The sequence below is a fragment of the Phoca vitulina genome, unplaced genomic scaffold, assembly GCF_004348235.1.
Source record: "Phoca vitulina isolate PV1807 unplaced genomic scaffold, GSC_HSeal_1.0 scaffold7, whole genome shotgun sequence".
Classification (NCBI taxonomy): domain Eukaryota; kingdom Metazoa; phylum Chordata; class Mammalia; order Carnivora; family Phocidae; genus Phoca; species Phoca vitulina.
The window spans coordinates 45170932-45184991 of record NW_022589710.1 but is presented as its reverse complement, the minus strand read 5'-3'; the positions used below and the strand labels follow the sequence as shown (position 1 = coordinate 45184991).

At 40.9% G+C, this 14060-nt stretch overlaps 1 protein-coding gene across 3 annotated transcripts in view; it reads right to left on the bottom strand.

Moving 5' to 3' along the window:
* Window positions 1–14060, bottom strand: part of YLPM1 (YLP motif containing 1) — a 90600-nt gene extending 76540 nt beyond the window's left edge. Inside the window, exons 1-2 of one of the 3 annotated variants that reach the window (XM_032405584.1) lie at window positions 13791–14060; window positions 1909–3151 (exon numbers count right to left, since the gene is read on the bottom strand). In XM_032405584.1, the coding sequence (XP_032261475.1) occupies window positions 1909–2781 (873 nt within the window). In that variant the 5' untranslated portion in view covers window positions 2782–3151; window positions 13791–14060. The remainder of the gene's footprint in view (window positions 1–1908; window positions 3152–13790) is intronic. The other 2 variants (XM_032405585.1, XM_032405583.1) reach the window with 2 other exon arrangements.

The following is a 14060-nucleotide window of genomic DNA, read 5'->3' as shown; positions in this document are numbered from 1 at the left end:
ATGAAGAAAACCTGTGTGATCTAATAAGCCAAAGTACCCTAAGTCTAGAACATGACCACTCTTGTAGCTATTCAACAAATCTCTGTGGAGAGCCTACAATTTGCAAGGCACTGTCCTAGGTGCTACAGAGGATAAAAAGATGAATGAGATGGTCCCTGTCTGCAAGGGACTTAAAATCTGAAAAACAGAACCAACCAGATAGGTGAGCTCAGGGATGGCTTCACAGAGACCCTGATATTTGAGATGTACCTTGAAAACAATACAACTATAAGGCAGGGAGAGAGGGTTGAGAGAGTTGGGATGAATTCTAGACAGAGGTAAGAAAGCCTAAACAAGCTTACAAGGCCCTTTTGGTCTGGCCCCCACACTTCTCAAGCCTCACCTTCCACTCTTTTTTTCTGGCTCTCACCAAAGAATTGGAGGCAATGAATACTCAAAGTACTGAAAGAAGTTCAATACAGACAAGGGTGCAAAGGCAGAAAAGCAAAACCAGCGAACCAGTGTTCATATATTTGTATTAAAGACGGGTCTGATTCCTTCTCCCCTCCCTCCAAAAACAATTCATTTGTCTCTCAAAAGGCCAGAAAAAGTCTAGTAGAGAGGAGGATATGGATGTTATACTTTGGCTTGGACTAACTCCGAGAGTGTTTGACAACAAAAGCACTGGGAATTTCAGAATGGGTTGGGAATGGGGACAGAAATTTCATCTCTATAATAGAGGCATCTGGGGGAAATAACCTGGTGGTGTAAGCCAACAGAATCCCTTATTCTCCTATTGTACTCCAGCATCACAAGTGTTTTCTCCTGATGATGTGCCAAGCACAACATCTTACTTACTTAAAACAACTTGCTTGTGTTCTTAATTTCTAATGACAAACCATTAGAGTACCACATCCCTATCTTTTGGAAATCTTTTATATGTAAATCTGAGCTTGTAGACTAAAACTCTCTTTTCATTAGGGAATCTAAGGTAGATTAGTAATTGCTAAAAGTGTCTATTTTAAGAAATCTTAACAAGTTATTTATTCCACTTTAGTTCTATCTTTTTTCTTAAGGGAGGAATTCATTTGTTACTGCCATCCTATCCATCTTTGCTCTGTAGGAAGCATCACTTAAAACAGAAGTTTAGAGGAATGGCTCTCTCATGAAGGAAGACATACCACTAACTTCTTTTCACCTTGGCCAAATTCCAAGGCAGTTACTCTGGAGTGAATGGTAACAATGCAATGCAGCAAACTGGTTATGTCTTAAAACTTTAAGTGATGTGAGAAAAGGAGGTATGGGTCCACTCCTTAAAATAACCAAGAGACTCCCAAAAGGGTCAAAGGTGAAAAGACTTCCTATCTACCGCATACGTATCTATATGCATAATTAGGATGCTCCTGATAAGAACAAGATTTCCATTCCTCATTTGCTAACACTTAGGGAATTCACGAAGCTGACAGCTATCAGTGGCCCCTAAATAACTTTTTAAAGAAGCTAACTGGTCATAAGGTTTGTATATATTTCAAGTATCAGCCGTTTGGGAAACTTCTTTTTTATGCGGCCTCTCAAATGGAAATTTGAGTTTAAAATACAATTTAAAAAAAAAAAAAAGCGCTTTGCAAAAGCAACAAAATCTAGGAGGTCGGTCAAAGGGAACCAAAGAATATATCTGATTAGTAACTCTTCAGCCACCCCACTACTCTGTGGCGTTCAGAAACATCTTCAAACACTGTTCTTTTAATAATCCACATTTAGCTACTTGAAAAGCTGCGATGTCAGACTTCTGACTCTTAAGGAATCCTTTGGAGTGTAAATTAGCTACTCATTGTGTTGGAATTAGCCTAAGCACGGGTTAAAGCCCTGAGGCCTGCTCACTTAGGGCCCTCTAGGTGAAAGATGCGGCTCAGGCTGATGCGTTCTTACCTGTGGAGTCATTGTTGAGGGATCTGGCTCTGGGGCAGCTTGCTGTTCAGCACTCTTGTTCTTGGCCCCACTCTCCAAAGGCTCTTGCTGGACAGTTGTCTTATTCCCAGAAGGGGCGGACGGTGGTGGTGGAGCTAGTAGTTGGGATTTAGAATGGCCCTGGGAGGGGCGGGAAGGAGATGCCTGAGAAGGGGGCAAGTAGGACTGGGAATGGCTCAAATAGGATTGCGAGGAGGAGGAAGAGGAAGAATAAGAAGGGGTGGGCGCCAGATAGGATTGGGAAGGTGGGGACTGAGAAGGGGACGGCTGAGCGGGAGGCAGGTAGGGCTGAGACGAGGCCGGCGGGTAGTACGAGGGTGGCGGCTGAGGTGGGGGCATGTAAGACTGAGACGGGGGCATATAGGACCCCGGCGGTACAGGGGGAGATTCAGGGGGGGAATCCAGCTCCATGGGAACCAAACCAGGAGACCCATCTCGTTGGTGGTGGAGCATCTGGTGTTTGTACTGCTGCTGCTTCTGATAGCTGAGGGCCGGCCCAGGTGGCGGGGGCATCGGTGGCGGCGGTGGCTGCCAGTCCCCGTAGCCGCCCCCCGGCATCACCGGCGGGGGCGGCAGGGGGGGTGGAGGAAGGTGATGGGGCTGGAGCACGCACTGCATTTGCTTCTGGTGCATCTGCTGCAGCTGCTGGAGCTGCGCCAGGTGCTGCTCGCGGAAGCTCATGAAGCCCGAGGAGGAGGGGGCCGCGGGAGTCGTCGAGCTCGAGTACCCGGGCCCCGGCGAGGCCTCAGGAAGCGCCACCGGCGGTGGCGGCGGCGGGACCGGCGGCGGCGGATAGTGGCTGCTCCCGCCATACCGGCCCCAGTTCGGGTACATATCGTTGAAGGCGGCGCAGGGCTCGTCCCGGCGCCGTTACTCGTCGCAACCGACCTCCAGGAGCTGCGGCGGCGACGGCGACAGCCGGAACTCGCGGCGCCTACAGGCCCCGGAGCGTGTAAACGGAGCGCGCCACTGCGCCGGCGCTACCGAGCTGGGCCCGCGACCGGGAAGGCGGGGACGGCACTGGAGCGACTACGCCTGCGCAGTAGCCACCGAGAGGAGAACAAAGGCGAGATAGAGCGACCCTTTGCTTGGTGACTCTCGGTTGCCATCTTCCTTCAGGTTTGGATAATGGACGTGCGAGTAGAATGTTCTCATAGAACCGAGGAACCATAGAGTCTCACAGCTGAAAGGGGTGGTAGAGATCCTATCGCTCCACGGGTTCATTTTTGAATGAAAAAAAAAAAAAAAGGTTCCATTCACAATAGCAACAATCTCAACAACAACAAAAAAGCCATGAAACAAGTAGGAATAACTCTAATAAGAAATATGTATAATTCATATGAAGGAAACTACAGAACCATACAGAATCATATCCGAGGGGAATAAATTAGACTTGAAATAATGGAGAGGCTTACCATGATCCTGAATGAAAAGGGAAAAATTATAGAGTTGTCAGTTCTTCTCAAATTAAATGAATAGATTTAATTCAATTCTAACAAAAATCCAATTGGGAACAAATCTCTGAAGAATAGAAACATTTCGAAGACAGAATGTAAGACTACACCAATTCCTGCAGGTATATGAAAGGTAACATCTGCAGTTATTGTAAAAGGTGAGAGATGGAATTCTTTAGAATAACTAAATGCATAAAAATTCATGTTGGAGAATCTCAGCTAAAGCAAAGATAGCAAAAACCAGATTAAAAGATTGTTTGGAGAGGGTGACCTAGAAAGTAATCCAATCTGTCAACATAATACTCAACTTTGGCTTGAGTGAATCACTGAAAAACAAGGCTGATACACACTGAATTCTGGAAAGAAAAAAAAAACTAACTCTGAGAATATTAAGTGTGTCAGTGTGTCAGTTGTGCACCACTTAAAGATCTGACCTTCCTTCCGTCTTAGCAACCCAGATCTTCACCTCTCTTAGGAGGTAGATGTGAGTGGAAAGTGGGGCATCTAAGTATCTTTCAGAAGAGTTTTCATTCTCAAATAGGAATTTAGTTGCATTTCTCTTAGTTTTTTATTGAAGTATAACATATATACATAAAATTAAACATCATAAATGTACAGGTTAGTGAATTTTCACAAACCAATCACCCTGTGTAACTAGCACCCTGGTCAAGAAACAGAACATTAGGGCCAGGTCAGATGCCTGCCTGCCCTTGTGCCCCTTCTTTTCCCTAAAAGAGAAAAGGAAAAGAAAAAGAGAAGAAACAGGACATTGTCCAACTCATAAATCCCACTTACTTGCAATTTTAATATTTTCTATTGAAATTCTTTTGAAAATATTAAAAACACATGTAATTTACTATAGTAATAGCCTAAAGGAGACTATGAGATGATCATGTCATTAGATGAAGAAAAAGAACATGATAAATTTCAACGACCATTCATGATTTTTTAAAAATCTTAGCAAACCAGAAATAAAAGGGAACATCCTAATCTTGCAGAGTATTTATTTTTTAAAAATACAGCAAACATCACACTTAATTGTGAAAAGTTGAAAGTTTTCCCACTGGGATCAACAACAGATGTTCACTACCATCACATCTGTTATGGATTGAATTGTGCCTCACCCCCCTCCCCCAAATGTTTAAGTCCTAATCCCCAGTACCTCAGAATGTGACTTTCTCTAGAAATAAGGTTGTTGCAGATCTAATTAGTTAAGATAAGATCATATTGTAATAGGGTCAATCTAATATGATTAGTGTCCTTATAAAAAGATGGCCATGTGAAGACACAGACACACAGAGAGAATGCCCATGTGATGCTGAAAGCCGAGATTGGAGTTATGCAGCTGCAAGCTAAAGAGTGGAACAAATGGAATTCTCATACACTGATGGTGAAAGTGTAAATTAGGGCGACCATTCTGAAACACTATTTGGCAGTATCTACTAAAGCTGAACAGACCCATAGCCTATGACCCAGGAATCCCACTTCTAGGCATATAATGAAGAGAAGTGCATGCATATGTTATACAGAAGATATGTACAAGAATGTTCATAGCAGCACTACTTGTAATGGCTGAAAACTGGAAAGCAACCCAAATGTCCACCTACACTAGAATGTATAATGAAATTGTGGTACATTTGTACAAGGGAATACAGAACAATGAAAATGAACAAACTATAACCACATGCAACAACTCAGGTGAATCTCACAAACAATGTTGAACAAAAGAAGCTAGGCAAAAAAGAATATGTACTGTATGTTTTCACATATATAAGTTGAAAAACAGACATAATTGATATGCAACGTTAGAATTCAGGATAGTAGTTACCCTTGGGGTGAAGAGGTAGTGATTGAAAGGGGGCATAAAAGGCAGCTGCTGGTAATGTTGTTTCTTGATCTGGGTGCTGGTTACATAGGTATGTTTTTTGTTTGTTTTTTGTGTTTTTTTAAAGATTTTATTTATTTATTTGACAGAGGAGAGAGAGAGCACACAAGCAGAGGCAGAGGGAGAGGGAGAAGCAGACTCCCCACCGAGCAGGAAGCCCGATGCGGGACTCGATCCCAGGACCCTGGGATCATTACCTGAGCCGAAGGCAGACACTTAACAACTGAGCCACCCAGGCGCCCACATAGGTATGTTTTGTTTGTGAAATATTCATCCAGCTCTACCACTTATGATTTATGTACTTTCCTGTTCGTATAATTAAATAAATGTATCTCCAAGAAACTTTTGGAAGATAGAAGTTCGAAAGAATATTTACTGTACAATTGGCTTTACATGTAGTTCGAAAATAGGCAAAATGAAATGATAATGTTAAAAGTGAGACTGGTGGTTGCCTTTGGGGAGAGGGAAAAGGTAGTGGCTGGAAGGGGGTACAAGTAGGGTTTCTGAAATGCTAACAATGTTCTATTTCTTGAACCAAATAAATAGTAATTCCACAAATATTTGCTTTGTTAAAACTTATTGAACTGTACATTTATCCTTTGTGCTTTCCTCTTTGTATGACTCACTTCATGATTTTTTTAAAAGTTAAAAAAAAAAGTGGGAAGGAGGAAAGTGATAGTAGTAGAAGACAGAGAAAGATGAGATTAGACGGAGGGAAGTAAAAGGTTTCTCTTTGCCTTTTCCTTTCCCACCTGGCATTGGTAGGTTCTAGCTGTCCTGTCCTCTATTCCATCCCTCAACAACCACGGGTCTTTCAGCACCTACTTGGGAGACAGCACCTTTGTTTAAACAGGCCCTTCCACATTCCCCTCATTGTTTAGATAAAGATAAAGATCCAATTGGGAATTGTTTTAGATGCTATAGGAAATCCTATCCTCTAGATTCTTACTCTTAGGGAACTAATATATAGTTGGCTACTCAACCCTTCTAGCCTGCACACTTTTCAAAAAATCACAGCCATCTTTTATGATACAGAACCCCTATCCATACCAGAAAGTTCTTGAAAAGAAGCTCTCCTCAAGACATTTTAGTGACACTGATTTCACACTATATGACCAACCCTGGGCCAAGTTATTAGAGATGAATTTTACTAATCTAGGATGAAAAAAGCAACAACAAAAATAAAGTGCTCCTATTCAAAATGAACTAAGGGATGATTTGAAGCACAAATCACACAGAAGGTTTTGTGTGGGAGACTCCAGAGCGGGTTAGCTCTTGTCAGTGCTGTCAAAGTCAACTTGCATGAGTCTTCTCTGGTCTAGCTTTATAACCCAGCTGTACTTCTTTCTTGTTATGTTTCATCCTTGCTGTTGCTACGGGGACTTGGGGAGGGCCTGGAGGAGGGGGTGGCATTTGAATGGTTAGTGGTTTGAGGCCATATTCTGATTGGCTGATGGCTTACATGCCATTTTGAGGAATAAAAATCTCTGCTAGCTCTTGCAGCTTCTATTGCTCTAAACAACGGGATCTAGAGGCAGATTGTCTACTATTGGACCTATGCATCCTTAGGCAGGCAACTCACCAGGATTTTAGATGGATAATGTCTAGACTTAAGAGTAACCTGGTCACACATAACCTTGGCAATGTTAGTGTTTCTTCCCCTCCCTATTACAGAATCATGTTCTCACTTTATCCTAAAGAAACCCATAGGTGTTCATATGTAATCCCAATTAACATGTAGCAAGGCCTTCCAACCATTCCCGATGGATCACAGTTTAGGAGAGCCTGGAACTTGAGGGTGGTTGTATCCATTACAGTTCTTTGGATGTTATCCATAACAACAGCTGAAACTTAAAAAATGTTATTGAAAAGATACTGTGGGAGTCATGCAATAGACAAGAAGGTCATTTAATTAGATCTAGGAGTAGGAAAAAGCCAAGGCAGGAGCTATTCTATCATCAAAGCTCTGGATGCTATAAGAAACAAAGTTCAACTTTTTTTTTTTTTTTTTTTAACCTTTAGCCACTCAGTGCCTTTGCAGATATATGCACTGGTAAGAGGAAGGCTCTAGAAGAAAGAGCCTCCAATGTTCCCCTCATCTTCTATAGCGAAAGGGCTGGGTACTCTGATCCAAATCCTGCATACAGTTTGGGGAAAATGTAACACTCCAAAATCAAACCAAAACAAAAAAGTCTGGATGCTGTTAGGAAGGAGGAGTGGATGTGGATAAGCAACAACAAGCATCCACTACCCTGGGCCACTGTTGTCAGGCAAATATGCGTAAGGACAGGAGCATAAAAAGGAGTTTAGCAGTATAGATCAAATGCAAAAAGAACATCACCAGAAAGATCTTGAGAGAGAACAAACACAAGCCCTCTGAGCAAGGGTAAAATTGGGAATGACTTTAAAACTGAATAATTAATGTATTAATTAGGATGCAGTCTAAGCTGCTGTAACAATGAGACAGTAAAGTATAGTGGCTTAAACAAAAGTTCATTTTTCACTCAAAGGACAGTTCAGAGGTAAGCAGCCCAAAGTTGCCATCTTCAATATAAAGCTTCCATTTCTGGGTTCAAAGTGGCTACTCTGGCTCCTGCCATCGAATGTGCACCTAGCCAGTAGGCAAGTAGATGGGTTAGGGAAGCATACCTTTTAAAGAGCATGCCTTTTAAGGTAAGGACCCAGAAGAGATACATATCACTTTCAGTTACATCCTGTTGGCTACAACTTAGTTGGTTCGCCTTGCCTAGCCTCAGGACGGCTTGGAAATAAAGTTTCCACCTGGGGCAACACAGATGAAACTCATGAGATATATTATTAAGGGAAGATGAAAGAGAAAATACCGGGGACAACTGGCAGTATCTGTATTCAAGTACTGAACTTGACAATACCAAGTTCTAATGAGGCTGTGGAGCAACGGAAACTCTCATGTGCTGTTGATGCAAGTACAAATGTGTACATAAAGAGTAATTTGACAATATCTATTATCACTGAAGATATATAATGCCTTATGACACAATTTCACTTCTAAGTATATATCGGGGACTAGAGATACTTTTATACATATGTACAAGGAGGCATGTAAAAGAATGCAGCCCTGTTGGTAACAGCAAAAGTTGGAAACTCAAATGACCATCTAGAGGAGAATGGATAAACAAAATGTTTAATATTCGCACAATGAAATATCATGCAGCAATTAAAGTGAATGAACAACAGCTCCACCTATTACCATGGATGAATCTCAGAAACATAACAACAAAAAAACTATATATACTAGGAATGTGCCCAAAAGAACTGAAAGCAGAGATTTGAAGAGATATTTGTAGACCCATGTTCATAGAAGCATTATTCATAACAGCCAAAAGGTAGAAACAACCCAAGTGTCCATTGACAGATGAATGGATAAACAAATGTGGTTTATACATAGAGTGGAATATTATTCAGTCTTAAAAGAAGGAAATTCTGATACACTGCAACATAGATGAATCTTGAACATTATGCTAAGTGAAATAAGCCAGTCAGAAAAGAACATATACTGTATGGTTCTACTTAAATAAGGTACCTAGAGTACTAAAATTCATGGAGACAAAAAATAGAATCATGATTGATAGGGGCTGGGGGAAGAGAGGAATAGGGAGTTGTTGTTTAATGGGGACAGAGTTTTAGTTTGGGAAAATGAAAAAAATTCTGGAGTTGGATGATGGTGATGGTTGCACAACAATGGGAATGCACTTCATGCCACCATACTGTACACTTAAAAATGGTTAAAATGGTAAATTTTGTGTTACCACATTAAGAAATACTATATATGATTTCGTTTATAGGCAGCTCAAAAACATACACCTTACAAACATATAGTCAAGGTATTCAAATGATGGGTAAAACTATAATGAAAATCAAGAGGACAAAAATACAAAATCCAGGACCGTGTTTACCTCAGAGGTAAGGTGGAGTTGAGGGAAGGGAATGTAATCAGGGAGGATTACATAGAAAGTTTCAAAGTTATGGGTAACATCCTTTTTCTTAAATTGGGATAGGGTGCAAGGGTGTTTCTTTTAGTAACATTCTTTTTTTAAAAGATTTTATTTATTTGTGAGAGACAGCGCGCATGCACGAACAGAACTGGGGGTGAGGGGCCGAGGGAGGGATAAGCAGACTCCCTGCTGAAAAAGGAGCCTGACCCCAGGGCTCGATCCCAGGACCCTGGGATCATGACCTAAGCTGAAGGCAGACGCTTAACCGACTGAGCTACCCAGGCCCCCTACTAATATTCTTTATATCTTAAATATACTCTCTATATGCAATATTTATATCATACAATATTTTATAATTCAAAGGCATATTTAAATATATAACATAAATTGATACCCTTAAATGCATAAAGGATTACATCTTTAATTTAGGAAAATTAAAGGAGAATGGAGAAATATTAAAGTGGGTTGAGGAAAAATTAGAAAAAACTGTTGACACTTGTTCTATGCTCTAAAACATAGTTTCAACTTGTGTAATTCTACCTCAAACTCAAGTGTTTGAGAATGAGGTGTAGTGAATACTATTGTTTGCCTCCAGAACATCCATTTTCTTCCTTCTTCCTTAATAAAATTCCAATTTTGCTCATGTGTTCACATCTCCCCATATATATCCCATGTCACTCAGAAAAAGCTGACCATCTCCAGCTCCATGAATCATGATTTTATCTTCCCTCTTGCCATTTATTGGGAGATTCTGTAGTAACTGAATCAGCACATGATCTTTCTTTGGCCACCCAAGGGTTGGCATCCACCCAAAGTTGATACAATCATACTGAAGACAAGGATTTTTATTACATGATTGGGAAAGAAGCCCTCTTTCTTTCCAATGGATGTGAACAAGGAGCTTGTTGCTCCAATTGCTGTTTACAGCCAACTGGGGGGTTTGATGACAAGTTAAGAATTGAGGGATGTAGAACTTCAGCTGATTGTACTGTGTGTAGAGCTACACTACTTTTGAAATTCCTGTTATTCAAGATGCATTTCCTTATTGTTTGCACTGAAAGAGCTATAACTTAAATCTGGATATATATTCTAAGGATACATATGGAAACAGGAATCTCAGACACACAGTTGGGCCCCATGGAAACTCAGAAACTCTACTAGGCACTACAAGAAGGGCTGCATATGTGGATCTTACAGAGATTGGAATGTGTTTCAGGATCTCAGTGGTGCTTAGGACCCAAAGTAGATGTAGCTGTTACTCCCTCAGCGTTAGGAGGTTCTTGATCGATTCCTACCCCGGGACTCCAACATTGTGGTACTCTGGTGTTAGATGGACCGCTGCTTTTATGTATGGCTTCTATTCTGTCTATGACTATTCAACTCTTCATGTCTTTGGATCTAAATTCCCCAAAGAGAGGATCTACTTCCTTAGGACAGAACTTTCCTAACAGCCCACCTCATGATCTCTTGGCCAATCTGTACATTGGATATTTGTGGGTAATTTGCCCGTAACTTTGACTCAATTAACAGAATCAAGTTTGTGATCATGAAGGACCAATTTGGCAATTTATATTGAAGGAACCTCTTAGAATTGACCTGTGTATGTGCTATTCATGCTAGGCTTCTGTTCAGCACATGGATGGATTAATCACTGAATAACTTAGGCTCAAAGTTTTTTCATCATGTCAATCTCAAAATCTTTATCCACAAATGGTACCTGTAATGCAACATCAGCCCTTATCTTTGCTGGAACCTCTGATACCTTAATTACATATCTCAATCTTTTATTTCTATAGGCCTCTCAATTCCCAATTTTTTATATTTCTGTTAGTCAACCTTCTTGAGCCCCAGCCCCTTGACTGGTCCTTAACCCCCAGTTCACTGCTCCTCTCAGTGGTTTTACTTCTTTTCCTATCAATCCTTTAACCTATGTTATGTCAATTCAATCTCTCTTGCATGCATCCTCAACTCTGTTCTACTGTGGTACTTGACCTGTAAATTTCCCCTATAGCTTACTGAACTTTCTTTTGCTGAATGGTTATGGAGAAACCACTAAGCATTCAATTAGTACTACTACTAATTCAGGTTCTGCAGTCCCATAGTTTTCACCATTACTTTGCCATCATTTTATGTCATCGACTTCTCCCACTCAGTACAGTAGCTATTTCAATCCTTCACCACTACCTCAAGCCCTGACCCTCAATAAATGGCCTCGCTTTCAACTTTACAGAGAGAGACCAATAGGCACAAACTCCTTCAACTTCTGCTCACACTCCTACATACTAATCTTTACAGGCAGCCACCCCAGCCTCCTATCCTCCAGTTTTGAGTGGCTCTTCTCCCGTCCCAAGTTAATGCTGGTCTTCATGTTCTAAATTCCATCCCTTGACACTACTCTGTCAGTTATATTTTCTCTCTACTGTGTGTTTCACTTATTTTTTCACTTTTTATTTTGAAAAATGCCAAACCTAGAGAAAAGTTGTAAAAATAGTAAATAAACATCCCTCTACCCTTCATTTAGGCACATCATTTGTTAACGTTTTCTCACGTTCTCCTTCTTCCTCCTCCTTTCTCTCTCATCTATGTATGTATGTATGTACGTATGTATGTATGTATGTACGTATGTATGTATGTATCTATCCATCCATCTTTCCCCAAACCATCAGTTACTTGAAGACACTGTGACCCTTCATACATAAACCTTCAGCATGTATTTCCTAAAACAAGAGTATCCTTACATGTAATTACAATATAATGTTCACGCTAAGGCTATTTAACATAAATATATTATCTAGCAATCAGTCCATATTTAAATTTCCCTAAGTGTCCCAACAATATCACTTATGGCTTCTTGGTTTTTTTGTTTTTGTTTAAAGGTTTATCTATTTATTTATTTGAGAGAGAGAGAGAGGGAGCAAGTGGGGGGAGGAGCAGAGGGAGAGGGAGAAGTAGACTCCCCGCTGAGCATAGACCCTGATGTGGGGCTTAATCCCATGACCCTGAGATCAAGACCTGAGCCAAAATCAAGAGTTGGACACTCAACTGACTGAGCCACCCAGGCACCCCTGTTTGTTTTGTTTATGCGTGGAGCCCAACACAGGGCTTGAACTCATGACTCTGAGATCAAGACCTGAGCTGAAATCAAGAGTGAGATGCTTAATGACTGAGCCACCTAGGTGCCCCCTTCTTGTTTTTTTTTTTTTTTTTAATTCAGAGTCCAGTCAAGGATAACACATTGCATTTAGTTGTCATGCCTTGTTAATCTCCTTCGATGTAAAATAGTTCGCCGGCCTTTTTTTTTTTTCCCCTCTCTCTCATGATATTGACATTTTTTAAGAATCCAAGCCAATTCAGGTCATGATCTCAGGGTCCTGGGATCAAGCCCTGCATTGGGCTCTGCGCTCAGTGGGGAGGCTTCAGGGTTCTCTCTCTAAAATAAACGAATCTTAAAAAAAAAAAAAAAAAGAATCCAAGACAATTTTTGAAGAATGTCCCTCAATTTGGGGTTTGACAGATAGTTTCTTCATAATTAGATTCAGGTGAAAAAAATTTAATTTGGGGGACAAAAATATTACATGGGTACTGTATCCTTCTATACTTCACATCACATTGTATCCTTCTATACATCACATACATTATGCCAGTTTATCACCTTAATAGTAATATCAAGTTTGATCATTTGGTAAACTAATCTGTAGGGTGATACTTCCAGGCTCTGGAAATATCTTGTTCCCCTCCAGTTTTCAACCAATGGTTCTAGGATTCACTGATGATTCTTGCCTGAAACAGTATTACAATGGTGATTATAAAACAACAATTTTATATTCCTATCATTTCTTCTACACTTAATAGTTGTGATATTCCTATATATGAAAGGTCTCCTATCCCATTTTATTTGTTTATTCTTAGTATCTTGTGGACTCATGGATTCTTTATTAAAAATCAGTATGGGGCTGCCTGAGGGGCTCAGTCGGTTAAGCATCTGCCTTCGGCTCAGGTCATGATCCCAGGGTCCTGGGATCGAGTCCCACATCAGGCTCCCTGCTCAGTGGGGAGCCTGCTTCTCCCTCTGTCTGCCGCTCCCCCCTGCTTGTGCTCTCTCTCTGACAAATAAGTAAATAAAATCTTTAAAAATAAAAAAATAAAAATCAGTATGTATCAACATGTTGTACACCTTAAATTTATACACTGTATGTCAAATATAGTTAAAAAAATCAATGTGATAATCCATTACTGTCATTATTAATTTTGATGATTAAACTGTCTCAAATGTGGCCAGCATGAGCCTTTTCAAGCTGGTTCCTATTTCTTTTCATAGGTCCCCATCAGTTTTTGAGCACTTCTTTTCATTTTTCTATAATTAAAAAAATTCCTTATCCTGGAGAAAGACCAAGATGCTGACATCATGGGCTCCTGAACTTCCCTCCTCCCGTGGACACACAGAATGTACACACAAAGCAATTGCCTCTGAGAGAAATTCAGAAACTAGCTGAGTGACTACTATACATCAGGCAAATGAGAAATACTCACCTCACAAAGGGTAGGAAGGGCTGAGACATACTGTCATCATGAAGCTCATCCTCAGCATAGCACCAAATTGGGAGGGAACCCCCAAGTCCCATCTTCTTCCTGAGGAGTGAAGGGTTTGGACTACACATCTAGTGCCTCAACTTTTAAGGCTTCCACACCAGGGATGGGTCCCCAAAACACCTAGCTCTGAAAGCCAACAGGGCTTATGTCCACAGGCCTGTATCAAACAAAGAAGCAGTTCTTAATGGGAATGGGACTTCCTTTGATAGT